Source organism: Lepisosteus oculatus, chromosome 4, assembly GCF_040954835.1.
Source record: "Lepisosteus oculatus isolate fLepOcu1 chromosome 4, fLepOcu1.hap2, whole genome shotgun sequence".
Lineage (NCBI taxonomy): Eukaryota > Metazoa > Chordata > Actinopteri > Semionotiformes > Lepisosteidae > Lepisosteus > Lepisosteus oculatus.
Window position 1 is genome coordinate 58,813,970 of NC_090699.1, and position 17,836 is coordinate 58,831,805.

A 17,836-nucleotide genomic window follows, 5' to 3' on the forward strand; every position below is an offset into this window, starting at 1 on the left:
TCAGATTATTTTTCTTTCTTCATAACCTGTTTAGTTTGAGCTTTTTCCTATGTTTCTTTTTCTCTAATGTGTGAGATTCCTTTCCTTGCTGCATTGGGTATTAGATGTTTTATTTTGTTTTGGTTTTAAAAATGAAAACAAAAAATGTTACATCAAGAAAGGGAATGTAACTAAGGAGTAGACAAATCTACATTTAGTCTATCTGTAAATGTCAAAATAATCTGTTGCAGTATTATGATTGCATCTTCCTAATTATGATTTATGCAGAAAGACTGATTTATTTAGAAGACTTGAGCCAATCATCAGTTCATTAAAATAGAGAAAGGACCTGTACATAATCGTTAGAGGTAAAATATAACACTACCATACTTTGTAAGTTGCTTTGAACCTCTCAATATCTCCTTTACTGTATAAACACAGTCTGGCCTTCCAGGTTAGTGCTTTGAACACTGAACAGATTCCACACCAGCTAAATGCCACTGAGCCAAAAATTACCCTGTTATCTGTCTAACAAATTGTCCATAATCACAACTAAAATGTAAACCTGCTGTCTCCCTTGATAACGAGCCACAGACAAGCCCTCTTAAGGCAGTAAAAAAAAATGGTGTGTGTTGAAGGAACTGTGGATTGCCAAACCAAAACACATCTGTATCTGTATCTGTATGGCACAGAAAAATTAAGTTTTTCATTCATAATAAAGGGAGAAGGTTATGCGATGCTTTCAGTCACATGAATGCGTCTGAGAAGTTAAAAGGTCCCTAATATACTTTTTACAAAGAAATTTAGTTCTATTTTCTAGCTTTAAAGACAACATTTTGAAAAGAATACAAGAGGTTTTGAAGTCAAAATTAATTACCTACTTTTCACAAATAGCTTCAGTCTTCATAGGTACTTTGAAGCTTACATTGTATATACTGTACTGTACAAAGTAAGGCAGCAGTGTGAAGTTGTGACTAGGAGCACAGACAAATGAAGAGGATTACTTACCCTGATTTGCTCCAGCAAATGGCACAAACAGGCACACTATCTATATATTTGTATATTTGTATATTTGTATTTGTACGGTACAATTATGCAACTGCAAGTCACTCTGAAGAAAAGTGTTTTATATTACTCAATAATAATTATCTTCAATCGATATGAATAATAATGATAAAATATAGACTACTTTCAATGGACCATAAGGTAATGTATTTTGTCTGCATTGTTTGATATAATTTTAGTTGAAAAAGAATTAGCAATATCTGAATAGCAGTGCTGTGTTTCAGCATGTGGAGATTTTCATGAAGGAACCTGAGTATATAAGTTTTTTTTTTAGAGACCCACACCAGTATATAATACTTCCCATAGAAAATGTTAGATCACTTTATCCAAACAGATTCCGAATCTCATGGGTAAAATAATTCTGATGTAAATCAGGTAATATTAGCATCATCACTGTGAATCTCATGGGAGAAATGGTTGATAAAGAGCAAAAGCCTGGATGTACAGTACATCAGCTGTCTCCAGGACACAGGGCTGATAATGTCATCCTGATTTTACAATATACTCAACATAGCCCCATATTGAAATAAAAAAACATATTTGGGGGTCTGTTCTCTGTTTACATAAGACCATTTTCAGAAACAGTACGTTGGGTGCATTTGTATGTCAGAAGTCAACACATACTGTAGTTTGATTAGTTGCAATAGATCTGTGCAGACTAAAGAATACCACCTGTTCACTTTTTCTTAAATCTCAAACAAACCTCTTATCTTTAACAAAGGTTAATCTGTAGACTAAACATCTTCACTCAAGCTGTTGATAAAGTACCACGTAAACTGTTAATTCTTAGATTAGTTAGGCATCTAACGTAATGCATGTATTTGGATTTTGATTGATTAGTTGTTCAAATAGTAGAAAACAGTACAGATAAGGGTGAAACCCTTTAGGGTGATTTACTGTAAGTGGTGAAGGACCAAGGGGGTCCGAGTCAGGGCTCCTACTCTTCTTATTTACTTTAGCAATATATAATCCGGTATGTTCACAGGTTCACAATAAGATATGTAACAAACACTGCAGAAGCAACGAAGGATTTTCAAAAAGACAAAATTCGAGACTGGGCAGCTGCCTGGCAAATGCCATTTCATGAGGAATGACAGCAGCCAAAGACTGTGTAACAGTAGAATTGTTTATTGTTTATTGGATTTAGTGCAAACTTTGGCTTAACCTGCTTGGCTGAGGGCCAACCTGCTGGCCAGAGGACATGGAGACTAAGAGCCCCATGCTTGGTGAAAAGGCATCCACCAAGCTTGGGGAGCTGCACGGGTAGAACTGGGGTGGAGGAGGGATGCTAAAACTAGCCAGGAAGAGGAAAGGGACGACGTGTGGTATGTATGGTAAGTGAAGCAATTACGTCACGATTAGTTGTGAGTTAAGTCAACTGAGCTTAATTAGTTCAGCTGTCTTCATCACTCTCAAACTTTCATTAAAACTCCACTTCATATAGACACATACAGTACAGTGAGTGCTGTAGGCAGTAAGCAAAATCATCCAATCACTAATTACCGTAAAGCTGCACAGTAATGTTTTGTAGCACTCTCAGAAGAATAAAAGGCACAAGGCAGGATAACAGGCTGGACAGGATTCCTGTCCATCACAGGGCACAAACTCAGGGGCACACAAGCAAATAGGGTCAATTTAGAGACACCTGTTAATCTAGCCAGCATTCCTTTGGAAAATGGGAGACAACTGGAGGTCTAAGATTATGTTCCTTATAGTTACATAAGAAGAAAACAAGCAAAAATATAAACCACTGTATATATATAAAACTTAGGACATTGTGTTTGAGGAAGAGACAAATGAGTGACTCTTTGCACTTACACTATGCATTGCATTTACACTATGCTTATTTTTCCTCTTGACAAAGTAAGCAATAAATGTAAAAGAAATATTTGGTAACAAAAAATCAAATCAAAAAGGATATGTTTTATAGTTGAATGTATAGAATTTAAAATAAGAGATGGCCTGTTAAAATTGTTCAATTGTAGAAAAGATTAAAATTAAAATAAATTTTAACTAATTAATTTAAAATATTGTGAACAATTGTAGTTACCATAATACAAAATTTATTGTCGATCTGGAATCTGTCCAGATAAGAGAGTGTAGTTACATTCCCAGGTTTTAAAAAAAAAAACACCCCACTCAGACAGGTTTAAAAAACTGAATCTTTTTAGTCTTCAACAGAAAGACTATGAGGGGACCTGATATTTTCAAGACAGTTATAGTCGATTGTTTTTAATACTCAATAAAAACTGGATAATTTCATGTCCTTAACCTTTCTTTGCTATGGTGTTCCAACATTCTGATTTCATTCCAAAACTATTTTAATTTTACATTTTTTTTTCAGTCAATCATTAAATAATTGCCATGCTTTCTTAATGACAGAAAGATATTTCCGACGTTGACAGAGCACAGATATCATCTTGTCGTAACTAGCCCTACATAATACACTGCAGGCATCTGGCATGCATTTTTAGAAGGAGGTTTACATCACAATGCCACAGTGACTATGTTAATGTTAAACAGGGCATAGCTGAAAACTGATGTTTCAACACATTTGATATAACTACTGTACTTTTAAACCCAAGATAATCAAAGTGTTTGTTTATCTGCATGATAAAAATGTACATTTCGGAAGCAAGTAAAAATACGACCACTCCACAAAACATTCCAAGGCACCTAAATTGTGGTAGCTGACCTGCAGGTACATGAAAACGAAGGTCTTGTTCAACTCTGTGGGTCCTAATTAAGAGATTTTGACTCCTGTTGACTTGGTAACAGGTAATCCATGTTGTCACTTACTGGTGATATCCGAGAGGTTCCAAGTCTGTGTTTTTAAGCCTAAACTTAATCTTCCTCAGCCAAGCTTTCTCTCTGTCCCATGTACATTGACATTTTCCCTTTGAAGTTCAAAAAGCCCTCTCCTGTGAAGCCCCTTTCCCCCAGGCAGGCTGAGGCAGTGTTACCACCCTGGCCCCAATTAAGAGCACAATCTAAAGGAAGCAATCAACCCTGTCTCTTGTGAGGTGACCCTCTGGGGCCTCCTGTCCCTGAGGCTCAGAGGTTCTGCTCCAAGTCAAAATTGTGCGCTTTTGCCACTATCCATTTTAATTGAAAAGAAGAAGTCCCCATTCTCACATAGTGAAACCTACAGGTTCATGCTCTTATTATTTTTATTTTACTTTCTAATTTCTCATATGATCTCCTCCCAAAATAACGCCCTGATAGCATTTATTGTTTATTATGTGTTCATTATATTTCAAGAACAGTAATTTTATATGGTTAACTAGGCACACAAAAACTGCAAATAACTGCACAGTTTTAAATTGTAGTGTACAGGCACCGTAGTCAAACAGCGAAAAGGCAACATAAGGGAAACTTTTAAACTTTGTTATTCCGACTTCTCAATATTTCAGTTCTGGAGAACAGAACCCGGCTGTGACCTTTCAAACTTTTCACACTAGCAGGAAATTTCCCTTCTGACAAGCTCTGAAAAAAGTGCACCATAGGCATTAAAGAACAGTTTTGGCAAAATACCCAACCAGACTGCATGACTCCACGGCTAGGGTTTCTACAAAATGTATTTTCGTTTAGCTGGTTTAGAAACATTTGGTACAGTATAGAAAGTCATCAATAAACTGTAATGAGTCTGTGGTCTAAAAAATATAACAAATGGCTCAGCTGGCATCTTAAATCTGAATCCTCATCAATTGTTTTGTATTTTTACCATCCTATATTGTATAATAATACTCTGCTAATGTTTCATATACTGTGTTCAGACTGTTCCCTGCCAGGATTCGATTATAATCTATCAAGTACCTTTAAGCCTTATAACCACCACACCAGGCTTCTTCCAAACAGCACTGAATTCTGACAGACCAAAAGGTCAGCCTCCATTTGCAGGAGAATTCAATACAAGTTCCTTAGGAAGTTACTCCACTGTCAAAGGCTCAAGTACTAAATGAGCCCTGATACACCACACTGTCCCTTTAGGAGATTCTTCTTCTGAACACGATATAAAAATGAACAACATAATCTAATATAATAATGAAAACAAGCTACTGTACCATATTATCTCAATGCAAGTCTAGAAGTGTATATCACAGTTTTGTCTCTTCTAATACTTGTTTTGCAGTAACTAGCAGTATTTCCTTCCTTTTCAGAGACTAAAAATGTAACGTCATTCACAGAAGCACAAGAGAAGACACTGAGCTGCTACAAAAGTGTTTAAATCTGAAGTCTTCCTCTTGCCAAAACACTTAGTCATATGATTACACCTCTAAAACCTCCTGACTTACGACTAATAACAGACCCTGGAGACAGATAATGTTTTTTTACACAGCTGGATGGGGCTGTCAGAGAAATTTGTCTCAAATACAGAAGTACATATTGCAGGAAAAAGACCATATTATCTTTTGAGTCATTTTGTACTGTGACCTTTCGATTGCTCCCAGGGGGCAAAGCCCTCGTTCAGCTTTTCACTCCCATAATAAATTATGTTGGCCCGGGACGATTATCTTGCCTTGACTAGAACATAGTGTGATAGTGTTTATTATTTTTATTTGTTTCAACTTTACTGTTGTTTCAACTTTTCCAGCCATTACTTTACACTGCTTTATGGTGTCATCCATTCCCCTGACATCCAGGAAAGAAAAATCAAATATTTGTCCTAAATTTGTTTAAATAGAAGAGGAACCAAGTGATCTCTTGTCACTTGTAACTTTTCTAAAAGCAACTCTGTTGTAATTCAGTCAGAGGATTCTTAGCAAAACAAAAAAACTCTACAGCTGTTTAAGAATCATAAATAACAAATAAACATGTCTCAATAAACAAGGTTGAGCTTTAAATCAAAGATCATAGCATTCACAATTCTATAGTAATTAATTATGAAACAATGACAAACAACCCTCATAAAGAATAAAAAAAAATCAATTATCATGAACACACATGGGATACAGTGCATGTGAGGTTTCATTTTTTAGTTCTGAGCAATGACATTTTCCTTCTCTTCCCTCACCCACTCAAAAGTAACACTATGCAGACAATCACTGTGATGATCAACTTTTCCAGACATTACTTTACATTGTTGTATTGTATCATCCATTCCCCTGGCATTCAGGAAAAAAATCTTTTTGTCCTAAAATTTTTCAATTAGAAGATGAACCAAGTAATCTCTTGTCACTGGTAACTTTTCTAAAAGCAAATCTGTTATAATTCAGTCAGAGAATCCTTAGCAAAAAAAATAATCTACAGCTGTTGTTTAAGAATAACAAATAAACATGTCTCAATAAACAAGGTTTGGCTTTAAACCAAAGATCATATCATACATAATTCTATAGTAATTAATTATGAAACATGACAAACAACCCACATAAAGAATAAAAAAAATAAATTATCATGAACACACATGGGATACAGTTCATGTGAGGTTTCATTTTTTAGTTCTGAGCAATGACATTTTCCTTCTCTGTCTTTCTTTCCTCACCCACTCAAAAGTAACACTATGCAGACAATCACTGTGATGATCTCTTTTAAATGACTGCTGCTCTGTGGCGGCTCTCATCAATAGAGACTTTAGTGGTCTTAATCCTGTTTGTTAGCACAGTAACTCTATCTGTGCCTAACAGGCTCAAGGAGAAAGAGGACCATTTTACAACCTAAATGCTATTTCTGATCCCAGCTTTCCTCCCAGTGGTAGAGCAACAGGAATCCTTACTGACTGCAAAAGGATGTCAGCAAGAGGCATCTGAGAGAACAGTAATGAGTAGAATGAGTATTCTAAGTTTTAACAACAATACATTTTGAAGAACTGAGGCTTCCATCTATAATTTTACATTCTGCCCATTCAGCCCCCCACAAAACGTAGGATAAATACTTATTTATTTATAATATTTTCCAGAAATAACATCTTAATTCATAGCCACTTTCTCTTTCTACTAAAAGTTTATCCATCCCTCCATTTTGTGATCAATACAAATGCAATGGGAGCAAGGCAGGATACATCATGGACAGGATGCCAGTCCATTACAGGGGACTTTTTTCCCAGAAGTAAATTAACCTACCAGTATGACTTTGGACTATGGGAGCAAATCAGAGCACCCAGAGGAAACCCATGTGAACATCTTGAGAACATACAAACACAACACAGATAACACCCCAGTATTTGAACACAAGGCTCCAGCACTGTAAGACAGCAATGCTAACCATTGTGCTACCATGCCACCCCTCTAGTATATGTCTTCTCATCTAATACCAAACAAGAAGTTGGGTCATTATTACATAGTTGCCTCTAATGGTATTGCTCATGTCAATCATTGTTAAAAAGACACGAAAACTAAAAAAAAAAAACATAGTTTAAGCATGCCCAGAACAGTTGATATAGGAATCCTGGGTCTGTCTTCTCAGGTAAAATTTCAGCACTCTGCAAAACAAGTTTAGTACCTCGGGGATCAACATTAGACACTGTCTGCAAATAAACAAAGCTCTCAATGAACCATCCCAGGGTTTTTTGTCAGTGTGTCAGTACACTTCACAAACCGTCCATAAACACAGTGGTACAGTATATTCCACATTTAGTGCAGGCCTAAGGCAGTTCAATGGGAAACCAATCCACTAATAAAATTCTGCACTGCAAGGCTTGCACCTGAGACATGTTTTTGTTTTCATGAAAACAATGTCTTGTTATGCAACTATGGAGACCAGCAGTAAGCAATAAGATCTAAAAATCAACTATGAATGGCATATTATTTAATTGTTAGAAACTGTTCTAATGAATAGGAATACATTTATTTAAAAATCATTTAACAAAAATACATGCATGGAACACATAAGATGAAAATTAAAAGAACAACTAAAACTGACCAAAACTGAGAATAAAAGAAAACATTACAAGCTATATTAAAAAGATAGGTCTTTAAGAAATGTTTGGTGCACTTCCAAGCAAAGGACTCCACAGTGCTGCACAAAAAAAGCTCTTTCACTCATTATGTGGAGATTGTTTTTAGGGACAAGAAAACCTGAAGTTGCAGTTCTCAGAGTAAGTGTTGGAATATATTCATAGAATAAATCTTTAAAGTTTTTTGGAGCTAGACTGTTTTTTATCTAGCTGTTTGTGATTTATAAGTAAGTAAGGGAATCTTAAATCCACTCAGAAATGGCATGTACACTATATGGTTTTGTGATTGAGAGCATGAACCTTAATCAGGTAATTCTGCACCAGCGGAAGGAAAATATTAAATCTATCCTTGGTCAAGGTTTCAATTTTAGATCGCCAGCAAAGACAATGAAATCAATGCAGAAACCACAACGGCAGGACTTAAGTTGCAAGTGCCTCAGAGTGTCATCAAAGCACCAGTGAAACCCAAAATCATGATGGAGAATATTCTGGCAAAGAGGCAATGTACAATATACTGTCTATATTATCATGCTGAGAATGTAAACATCACCACATTTCAAACTGCCAAAATTTGCAGATTGGCTGTTAATAACCAAATAAAAGCCAAACCAATGAAGGAATGTACCAATAATCCCAAAATAGTTTTCCATACAGGTTAAATGCTAAGTTGTTTGACAATATACATTTGACAAGTACGTTTCATTTGATTTGAACTCAGTACAACCTGTGCCATTAGTGTCTTTATTTAAACTGCTTTCTAATGGAGCAAGAAACATACCTAGACTCGAACAAAAGACTTTAAAGTGTTAATCCAGTCCAGAACCCACAGTAAATGTATTGTTAATGAATAAAATGTTACAAGCTTCTTTTCTACCTCCTGTTCTACCTCTGCCCTTTTTTTGTCTGCTATAGCTTGTTCCATTCCATGATTGCAAAAGAGTGATCTTCTGCAGGACATAAAGCTGCCACCCTATAAAAGCCTCTTTCCTTCCTAGCTTTGACATCTCTCTAACTTCCTGCCCAATTTACCCTTTTATAAACCCCACCCATTCACAAGGGCACATCTTTCACATCACAAAAGCAGCTCCAGTTTTCACCCTTTGATATCAGACCCCAAAAGCCCCAAAGCCATTGTTTTTGCTTCCTGTGACTGGGTCAAGAATTGTTTTTTTGCTCTTTCTAAACGCAATTTTAGAATCATCCTTCCTGCTGTCTGACCTGAGCTTTCCAGGCACAATCTTTTCACTTAAAAGCACACATGTCACAAACACAAAATTAACACAACATTATGACTTCTACAAGGGAATTACTTTCTTGAGTATGTCTACAGAACCTTTACACCTTGTATTAGGTAAAATTATAACAGTATCCTAGAAATACTGATGAACATGTTTTTCAAAAGTTCAGAGGCTGCGTGATCTGGAAATACCTTGATAGCACTTCTTGTGGAAGAAAAGGCAATGATATATGCATTAGGAAATGTACGTTTAGTCATAATCTTAATGTAACACTCCACAACACTCTTTACAATAATAGAAAAGTCAAGTAGTCTTTTTTTGCGTTTATTCCTGACACTGTTGCCTTGTCATCTAAGAATGATGTGTTTACAACACAAAAGATAACATTTTTCCAAGAAGTATTATTTCATAAGAAATGGAAAAAGATAAGGTTTAATATTATTGTTTTCGATTTCTGTACAGAACTATGAGATAAAACAGCTGATGTCATATTAAGTCTTTATATTTCCGTTAAAATGAAATGTTGAAAACAATTGTGTCTCTGTATGTGGGGGAGGGGTGTTTTAAGAAAAACTGTAGGTATACTGTTTAAAATCCTGTACTGTAAGTCCTGTAAAAAAGTCATATCTAAACTGCAGTTTCAACTAGAATTACAGAATATACTGTACAGGTATCATTCAAGTTCTACAGTTGCCCTAACAATTCAGATTTTAGCTATAATAGCAAATAAATCAAATTTCTTAGAATTTTACAGCTACAATTTACTTTAATAGACACCATGTTTTCATCTGTTGAAGTAGAAGACCAAGACTATGATTTGCAGTAACACTGTAACCTCCCAGTGCTCTGTTTCATTAAACTTGTGTTGATAGCTTGCTGTCTGCTCCAGTTGCTCTGTCGCCCCCCCACCCCACCAACCCTTGCCATTAGATTCATGGCCTATTTCACTCAGCCTGCCTTCAAATGTAAGAGATACTTAGAGAGGTCATGTGAGGGTCTCTGAATTGGCTCCTCATTCCCAGTTCAAGTTAACAAATTCTTTTCATTTTTTTAAGTGTCTTAGTGGTTTGTGATGATGACCGAGAGGTCTGTGCACTCACTGCAGCAAATCAGACAGACGCTTTAATTTTTTATGTCAAGCTGATGACTCTCCTAACTAAATCTCAGCCAGGGTCCAGTATTGCCAAAGGATTTCTCACTCAAAAAACTATGCATAAACTTAAAATGCTGTTCATACATTTCCATATCTCCCAAACATTTCTGATGAGCATCTGCAGCTCTAAACAGTAATGGCACAACTGCTCAAAACATCCACAAAATCTGTTCCTCTTTTCCCATAAAATAATAGATAATTAAAGGTTCTACAAAACTGATACCGGGAAACTGTATTGTAGGACAGAATGAGATGCTAAACCAAGAAGCTGCCCACCTAGTCATTAAAGTTCCTTTGGCACTGTTCTCACTGTAAACCCTAGTAGTTTGGCTAAATTCCACTGGGTTTATGCAATCACAGCTTTGTAAAGTTTCCCCTTTATTCCAAGTGCTGAAGCAATTCCTCACACCTCCACCTGATCTACTGTGTAGCGGGACTGGTGATACAGAATGGCTGCTGTACATCATTCAGGTGGGTGCTGCACTCCAGAGGTAGATGAAGCAGGTTCCTTCTCATGTGTAAAGCACTTTTGATCATTTGGGATGAAACATGCTACACACAGTAAATGCAAGTGGTTATTATTGTTAATTAATTAAAAACTCTGGGAAATATACCAAGTTAATCATCAGGTAACCCCTGCTGAAGCCTTTAAAAGCAAGACTGACGACAGATTTCTTTGCTTGGTTTCATCTTGTTGACCTCTACGCTGTACTGTTTTGTGTTATGTAAAAAGTATGTTCTGTGGCTTTTAAACTCAAGAAGGGCAAAGGCTCAGTGTTTAATTGCACAAGTGCCACTGATGAAGTGAAGATATATAAATGTGATGCACAGAGCAGTACAGGACAGTGTGATACAAGAGCTGCCTTCTCAAGTACATCCTTAGATCGCCTAGGTCGAGATGAACTGTGCATATTGTCTGAGAGAGCTTGTTAAGATGGTGCTTTTGAAAACCATATATTGCAATCATTTTTCTTGTTTCTCATAAATTTGTAAAGTGTCAATGCTGTATGACCAAAATATTAGAGAATGCAATGTGCCGTAAGTGTGACCCCTCCTGTCCGAAGTAATAGGAATAGCCCAATATGTCATATATCCCATGATTTGTGCAGACCATAAAGTAGATGGAAATCAGGCATTGTCATCAGTGTGTTCTGCAATGGCAAAGCAGACTTGGCAAAAATGACAGAGTGTCAATGGTTTACAAGCAGATAAAATGTTAAAAGAAAGAGCACTTCAGGCCACAAGAAGCCACTGAGTCACCTCTTGGAGAACCCATTGGCTCCTGTTGATTGGATCTATATCACTGAAGACATCTGTGAACAGATCCATGTAGTCAAAGCCATGTTGTAACTTAATGTGTTATTGGAAGATGAACCAATGCAATGTTAGCTTTTTTTTCCTACTTTTTATGCAGGGCTTTCTATTTGTTTGCATGCATTTTATGTATAAAGTACGATGACTAACTTTTGCACTGTGAGGGAAAACAAAAATATATGTTCCAAAACTATCAAAACATCAGAACTGAGAACGGTTGAACACCTCAGTTTAAATCTTGAAGCTATTCTTACCCACTAGTGGAAACTAGCTTTAGTGGGAAAGGATTTAGATTGCACTGAAAGGGGAAAATAACAGGCAGACAGATGGGGAACTGAGGGTGAACAGCCAGGAAGTCAGTTTAGGTTAAGTCAACATTTTGTAAAAGAAATAACATGGAGGACAGAAGCTACTCCAACCCAAAATTATTTATGTCCACTCCAGTGGGAAACAGGCACAAGTGACCACCCACAAAAAATGAAAGACCATTAAGTACTCAGGAGAGGGAAAAATATTTAGATTTGGTTAACCCACAGTCAAATTGTATTTGCATGGAAATATGGTATAAATCAGACATGTGCCGCCAAACATTGACATCTAGAAATTGGCTTCCATTTGGGGAGCTTTTGCTGAACTGTAAAGCAAAATCTGATGGTGCATCTGGGCAGCAGGGACATCACCTTTCATGATTTCATCCGACATCGGCTAAAATGAAAAACTTCCTTCACTCTCACACAGGGAAATCCAAACTTGGGCTCTGCTTTTTAATCAATTTCAGAGTGATCTCTTCGCCCATGCTGAAGTCCAACAGGGGGCATCAACCTTAACCCTTCCATTTATCCACAGCACCTCATTACCACAAAGACATGAGTGAGTGAACAGCTCATCACATGACAGCTTTGTTTCGAAAAGCAGATAACACACTTCACAGGTCAAAAGTCATGGCATGCACAATGTTTCCTGGGCATTTAAAAAACATCAGGCAAACAAAAACAGTGACAAACTGAAATGTAAAAGAATATAATTAAATAATTTATTGTGAATTTCTTTAAACCTAATCACGCAATAAATTCACGCAATAAGTCCAATTAAGTTGCAATTATCTAAGTCAGGTATTACAAAGTAGCATTTTTATAGGTATAATAACTTAATATAAACCCAACTGGAAATCATGTAATGTTCTGTTAAAGTTTTCATTTTTGATATCTTTTAAAACTGCAGTGCTTAGATTGCAACATGTATCATGTGGAACTAAAACCAACTGGAAGTATTTTTTATATTTTCATATTTGATGTCTTTTAAAACTGTTAAATTAAGTTGAACTCTTGAAATTAAATCTTTTGAAGACTACTGCAATGCTTAGATTGTAACATGCATCATACGGAATTCATTTGGAAAGCCAAAATCACAACCCTTAGGAAAGCAAAAGTCAGCTCTCTTGACAGCACATGCGATAGCGATAGTCATGATTCACATATTTAAAATTAGTTGCTGACTTCTATCCTTCATTCTTGCCTTTCCTTAGATTAACATTTTGTAAGCAAAACTGAAAGGCATTAATCATCTTCACAACAAAATGACACAGAAGCGGACATCCTGTTTTATTCTAACAGGATAAAAAAAACATCTCATACACAAAAAAGGTAAATGTACAATAAAACTTTAAACATTTTCACCATTCCTCAGCAAAACAAAATAATGAGCTAAGAAAGCTAAGAGAAGAAGTTGTTTAAAGGTTCAGCCATCTAAATAACCCTGTAATTAACATAATTTGAAACTGCAGTCATTTTGAACACAACATCTATGTCTACAGCTGAAATTCACTCATGGCAAAATGAATAAGTGAAACAAGTTGACTTCAAATAATAAACCCATTTTAAGGACTGAATACCAATACAGGGCCACACTTTGTATTGGTTTGTTTTAATTTCAAGATTCTTTCAATATTGCTTTTTTTGCATGTACAGTAACTTTGGAAAAGTCATCTATTGCAAGTGTTTAATATTTCTCTTTCAGCAGCTTTCTGCCTTTTGAGGTTAAACAAGCACAAACAGAGGAAGCTGACTCAATCACCAACGCATTAAAACTATCAGTACCAATTATCTTCTTGAGTTCAATTATGAACTGTACAAGTCAATTAAATTCCCCTGTGATTATGACAGCAGCAATGCATCACAGCAAGCTAAGCAATCTGACCTCTTTGCATCCCAAAAATCAGCATCAAAACTTTCTGCAAAGCTGAATGGGAGCCAGCTTTGACATCTACAGATGCTGTTAACTTTCTAATCCCAAGAATCCCCACTTCATCAGTTCAGCAAGGGTCAAACTCATATTGAGTAATTTGGGCAGCTTTCCTGGATTTACAGACCCACAATTCTGTCACACAGTAAAGAAGGACATACAAGAAAACCAAAAGGTGTTTTAACAGATGATAAAAAGCCTAAAAGGCAACATAAAGGAGTCTGGTAACAGTTAATTCATTTCATTCTCCATTTGTCTTTTATTTTTATTTTTCTGGCAAAAAGTCTTTTGAGGTTTTTATGACTAAGGACATAATTCAAAGAAAGTGAGCAGAGGCACATTTCCATTTTACTGTTTTATGGGTTGATGATAATGGTACCCATTGCTTGAACAAAGCGAAAATGGCCTGTTATTTGAAGGGAGATCAAGTTTTTTACATGCTGTTCTATGATCTCAGAAACCTGACTGATTTAATGGTTCTGAGGTCAGTCCCTTGTGATTGATGTGGTATCAAGATAATAACAGGCACTTCTGGGGTTGTGCTCTTAAAGCAGCTTTTAAGAGGTGTTTTTGTTTTTTTGTGGTGTTACCCATCATTTCACTAGAGTGTAATTCCATTATTACACATTGCAAACAAATCTTAGTGTCATCTAGGACAATAAATGGACTGGTATGAGAAAATGAAGCTAAGCAGAAATATATAATACAGGTCTTTGCAAATTAAAAAGAACACCCTCACCTTACCGAGGCCAAAAATATGTGACATGTCCAGTTTTCAACTTTCTAACTGTGATTACAATTATCATATATAAATCTACATGTATCTCTTCTATGTTGCACTAGGCATTAAGTCACAGATCTGTGTAAAAAAAGCTCATTTTAATACATATAAATATTTTAGATATACAGTACAAAATTATTTTTATCCTCTGTGTGGGAAGGGATCAGCCTCTCTTTCTGTTTTACTAGGAGAAACAATATCAGTCATTTGATTTTTAATATGGGTGTATCCAGAAAGGCAGACGAATCCTTCCAAATTTCCCTTAGGCCTAGGTAAGGCAAAACAACACCAAATATGTTCGTTTGACCTGTTTTGAAGATAGGATGTTGACAATGTTTACTACGCCATAGCAACAGTCAGGGAAACACTGTAATGTAATGACTCCAGACGTTACTTCTCTAGACAGCAACTCCATCCATTCCCCCTTTCTTTTTAAGAATTTGAATGTGAAAGCATATTTCTCATGTATATTATGCAACAAAAGCAATGACAATAAGTTCAGTATCAGTGGACACCAGAAATATCTTGCTTTTGGCAAAACACAAGGACAACAAATGTTAAATTAAGTTTGAACCAACATGCTTTTAGGTACTTAAAGACAAAGGAGGGAAGATTTTGAAATATAATTAAAAAAATAAATTGTTTGAAAAATAATAGCTTTGTTTCTGGCATCATGAGTCATGACAGCTTATAAATATAATGCCTAAGCTGAGCAACTCACAAGTATTTCTAGAGGTCACAAGACAACTAAAATCAAATGACTAAATTTACTATAGTATATTTACTTTGTGAAGTGTACCACAAGACTTTGTGTTCATTCAGGACAACATGTAATTTAATTATTCACTGCATAGTATGAAATGTAAAAAAAATCTGGCTGTCTTACACAAATGAAACAGATTTGTGACACACTGTCTGAAAATATTCATAGGACAGACTACTTTGCACTGAAGCGAATGTAAAGATCACTCCAGTCGGTGATCTCAGTGTTTGTCTAAGAATGTGACTCACCTGTGTGGGAAAGCTGTAGTCGTGCAGCTCCATGAGTCCCGGCAATCACAGGAAGGAGGTTCTGGAACACTGAGAGCAGCAGGTGCATGTGGAACAGCTTGAGGTGCTCTGTCCCCTTCAGGAGGAATATCAACAGTCCCACAATTCCCATGTCTCTTTCCCAGGGTGTGAGGTGTTTTCTTTATGACATCACCCTCCTGGCACGCAGGGCATCCTCACAGTGAGAAACTGAAAAATAGCAAAGAAAAGTGTATTCTCTTCTGAAAAGTACACCCAGGGTTCAGATGTGCATTCAAAACATTTGATTATCCGTTAAAACAGCAACACTCTGAGAATATGATGTTTTCATTAATACAGAATTATTAGAAAAGCACTAAAATGACAAAGACAAAGCATTCATACAGTATATGCAAGCAATGGTCCACTGCTAAATATAATTTTTGTTGTAACTTATACCAAGCTTGGTGATTAAGTGTGCAAAGCTCCAAAGGGCAAATCTTTTGAATAGACATACACAATCAAGGCGCACCTAAATCAAATCACAAGGTTTTTTTTTTTTGCCTTTTAGGATGTACTGTACCATTTGATTTAAAAGACAAACGTAAATTAACAGGAATTTCAACAACATCATTCTTGAATAGCCCACGCATACTATTCAAGAAAACTGATAGGAATGAAAAGGTTATTTGGAAAATGGATTGCAATGAAAACATCACTACTACTTCTTTTTTTGTAGCTTTAAAAATCTAAAAACAAATTAGCCTTTTATTCTTAATTCATCATGTACATCGGTTGGAACATGTCAAAATGTATGAGAAGTAGGTAGTCAGTTCTGCTAGCTAATTCAGTTTCAGAGACCATATAGACCAACTAAATGGTGGAATCTGGCAGGAAAAAAGGAACATCTTCTTCATAAGGTTAAGGCTGCTTTGCTTCCTGATGCACTGACAAATAAACTCCAGAAAAGGAACACTAACACCAACATCTCCATTCTACTGTAGCTGGAAGCTGAAGAGCACATATGCTACAGCCTTCCAGGCGATGTCCATTGCCAGCATTCCACAACACTTGATTTAATGATGGCTAGCCACACTTCAAAAAGAGTAGCACACTTAGGTCAGCAAGGTTTGAGGAAGTACTTAAGTTTAAACAGATAATGCAAGATACCTTTGGGAGCTACCAAAGGTCTTTAAAAGGATATGCAAGGAAAAGGAAATGTGATATTCAGCTCCTTCACTGTTAAATGCCAACTCATTGACGTCAAATCATCACATTGCAGATCTAGAATCTCCATTTGGATGTGACTGCTTCGATGAAAAACAAGCATGTAAGTCTGTTTGAACTACTGGAATACAAAAATGTATTTAATTGTTTTGACAACTTTTTGTACAATCTTTGTCGAGTTTGTTTTTGTTTTTACGACATAAAATTTTACATTTCATACATACAACACATCAAGACAAATATAAAGCATTACAGAAAATCAGTTCTATCTATGTGGGAATCAAAATGAAGACTAGTAAGACCGTTTCATAGTTCCCAAGAATTTGAGGCTATGGAGAAAACATTGTTTCTCTGCTGCCCTTAATTTCAAACTCTACCAATAGAAAAGATGGACAGGATAAAGTTCTCCAGCTCCAGTCTTTATCAGAATATTCTGATGCTCCTGTTATTGTATTAAGTGGTGGAGCCACATTCAACAAGAAAGTTCCTATATAGGTGTACATTTTAACTGGCTTGAATGTGTCATTATTGTAAAACCATTAGTAACCTAGATTAACATTATGATTCAGATTCAAACTAAGTAAAACCCTTTTAAACATGGCATCCAATATAATGGACATCATATGTTAGAGTATTTTTTTCATCTCACAGCTCATTGCATCACTGCCTTCTAATTCTAATCTGTTAACATTCCTAAAACATGTAACCAATTTCAATTAATTATGAAAAGTTAAAATGTAAAAAAATGAATTTCACAAATAGAGATCACTGCTTTACATGACCTGGAATGTCTGGCTGTTGGGAGTCTTTTAGAGTTGAATATTTGAATAGTGGTGATGAGACTGAAGATACTACTAGATTTGAGGCAGTTAGTTGGTAAGTGCAGAGTTGTAGAGACAGTCAAAGTAAAATATTAATAATGTGAAATGAATATTATA

The 17,836-nt window shown here is 36.0% G+C and overlaps 1 protein-coding gene across 2 annotated transcripts in view; it reads right to left on the reverse strand.

Annotated features, from left to right (window-relative positions):
- Nucleotides 1-17,836, reverse strand: part of LOC102683378 (semaphorin-3D) — a 72,548-nt gene that overhangs the window by 27,075 nt on the left and 27,637 nt on the right. For both annotated transcript variants that reach the window (XM_015348190.2, XM_006631074.3), the window contains exon 2: nucleotides 15,675-15,902. In XM_015348190.2, the coding sequence (XP_015203676.1) occupies nucleotides 15,675-15,825 (151 nt within the window). In that variant the 5' untranslated portion in view covers nucleotides 15,826-15,902. The remainder of the gene's footprint in view (nucleotides 1-15,674; nucleotides 15,903-17,836) is intronic.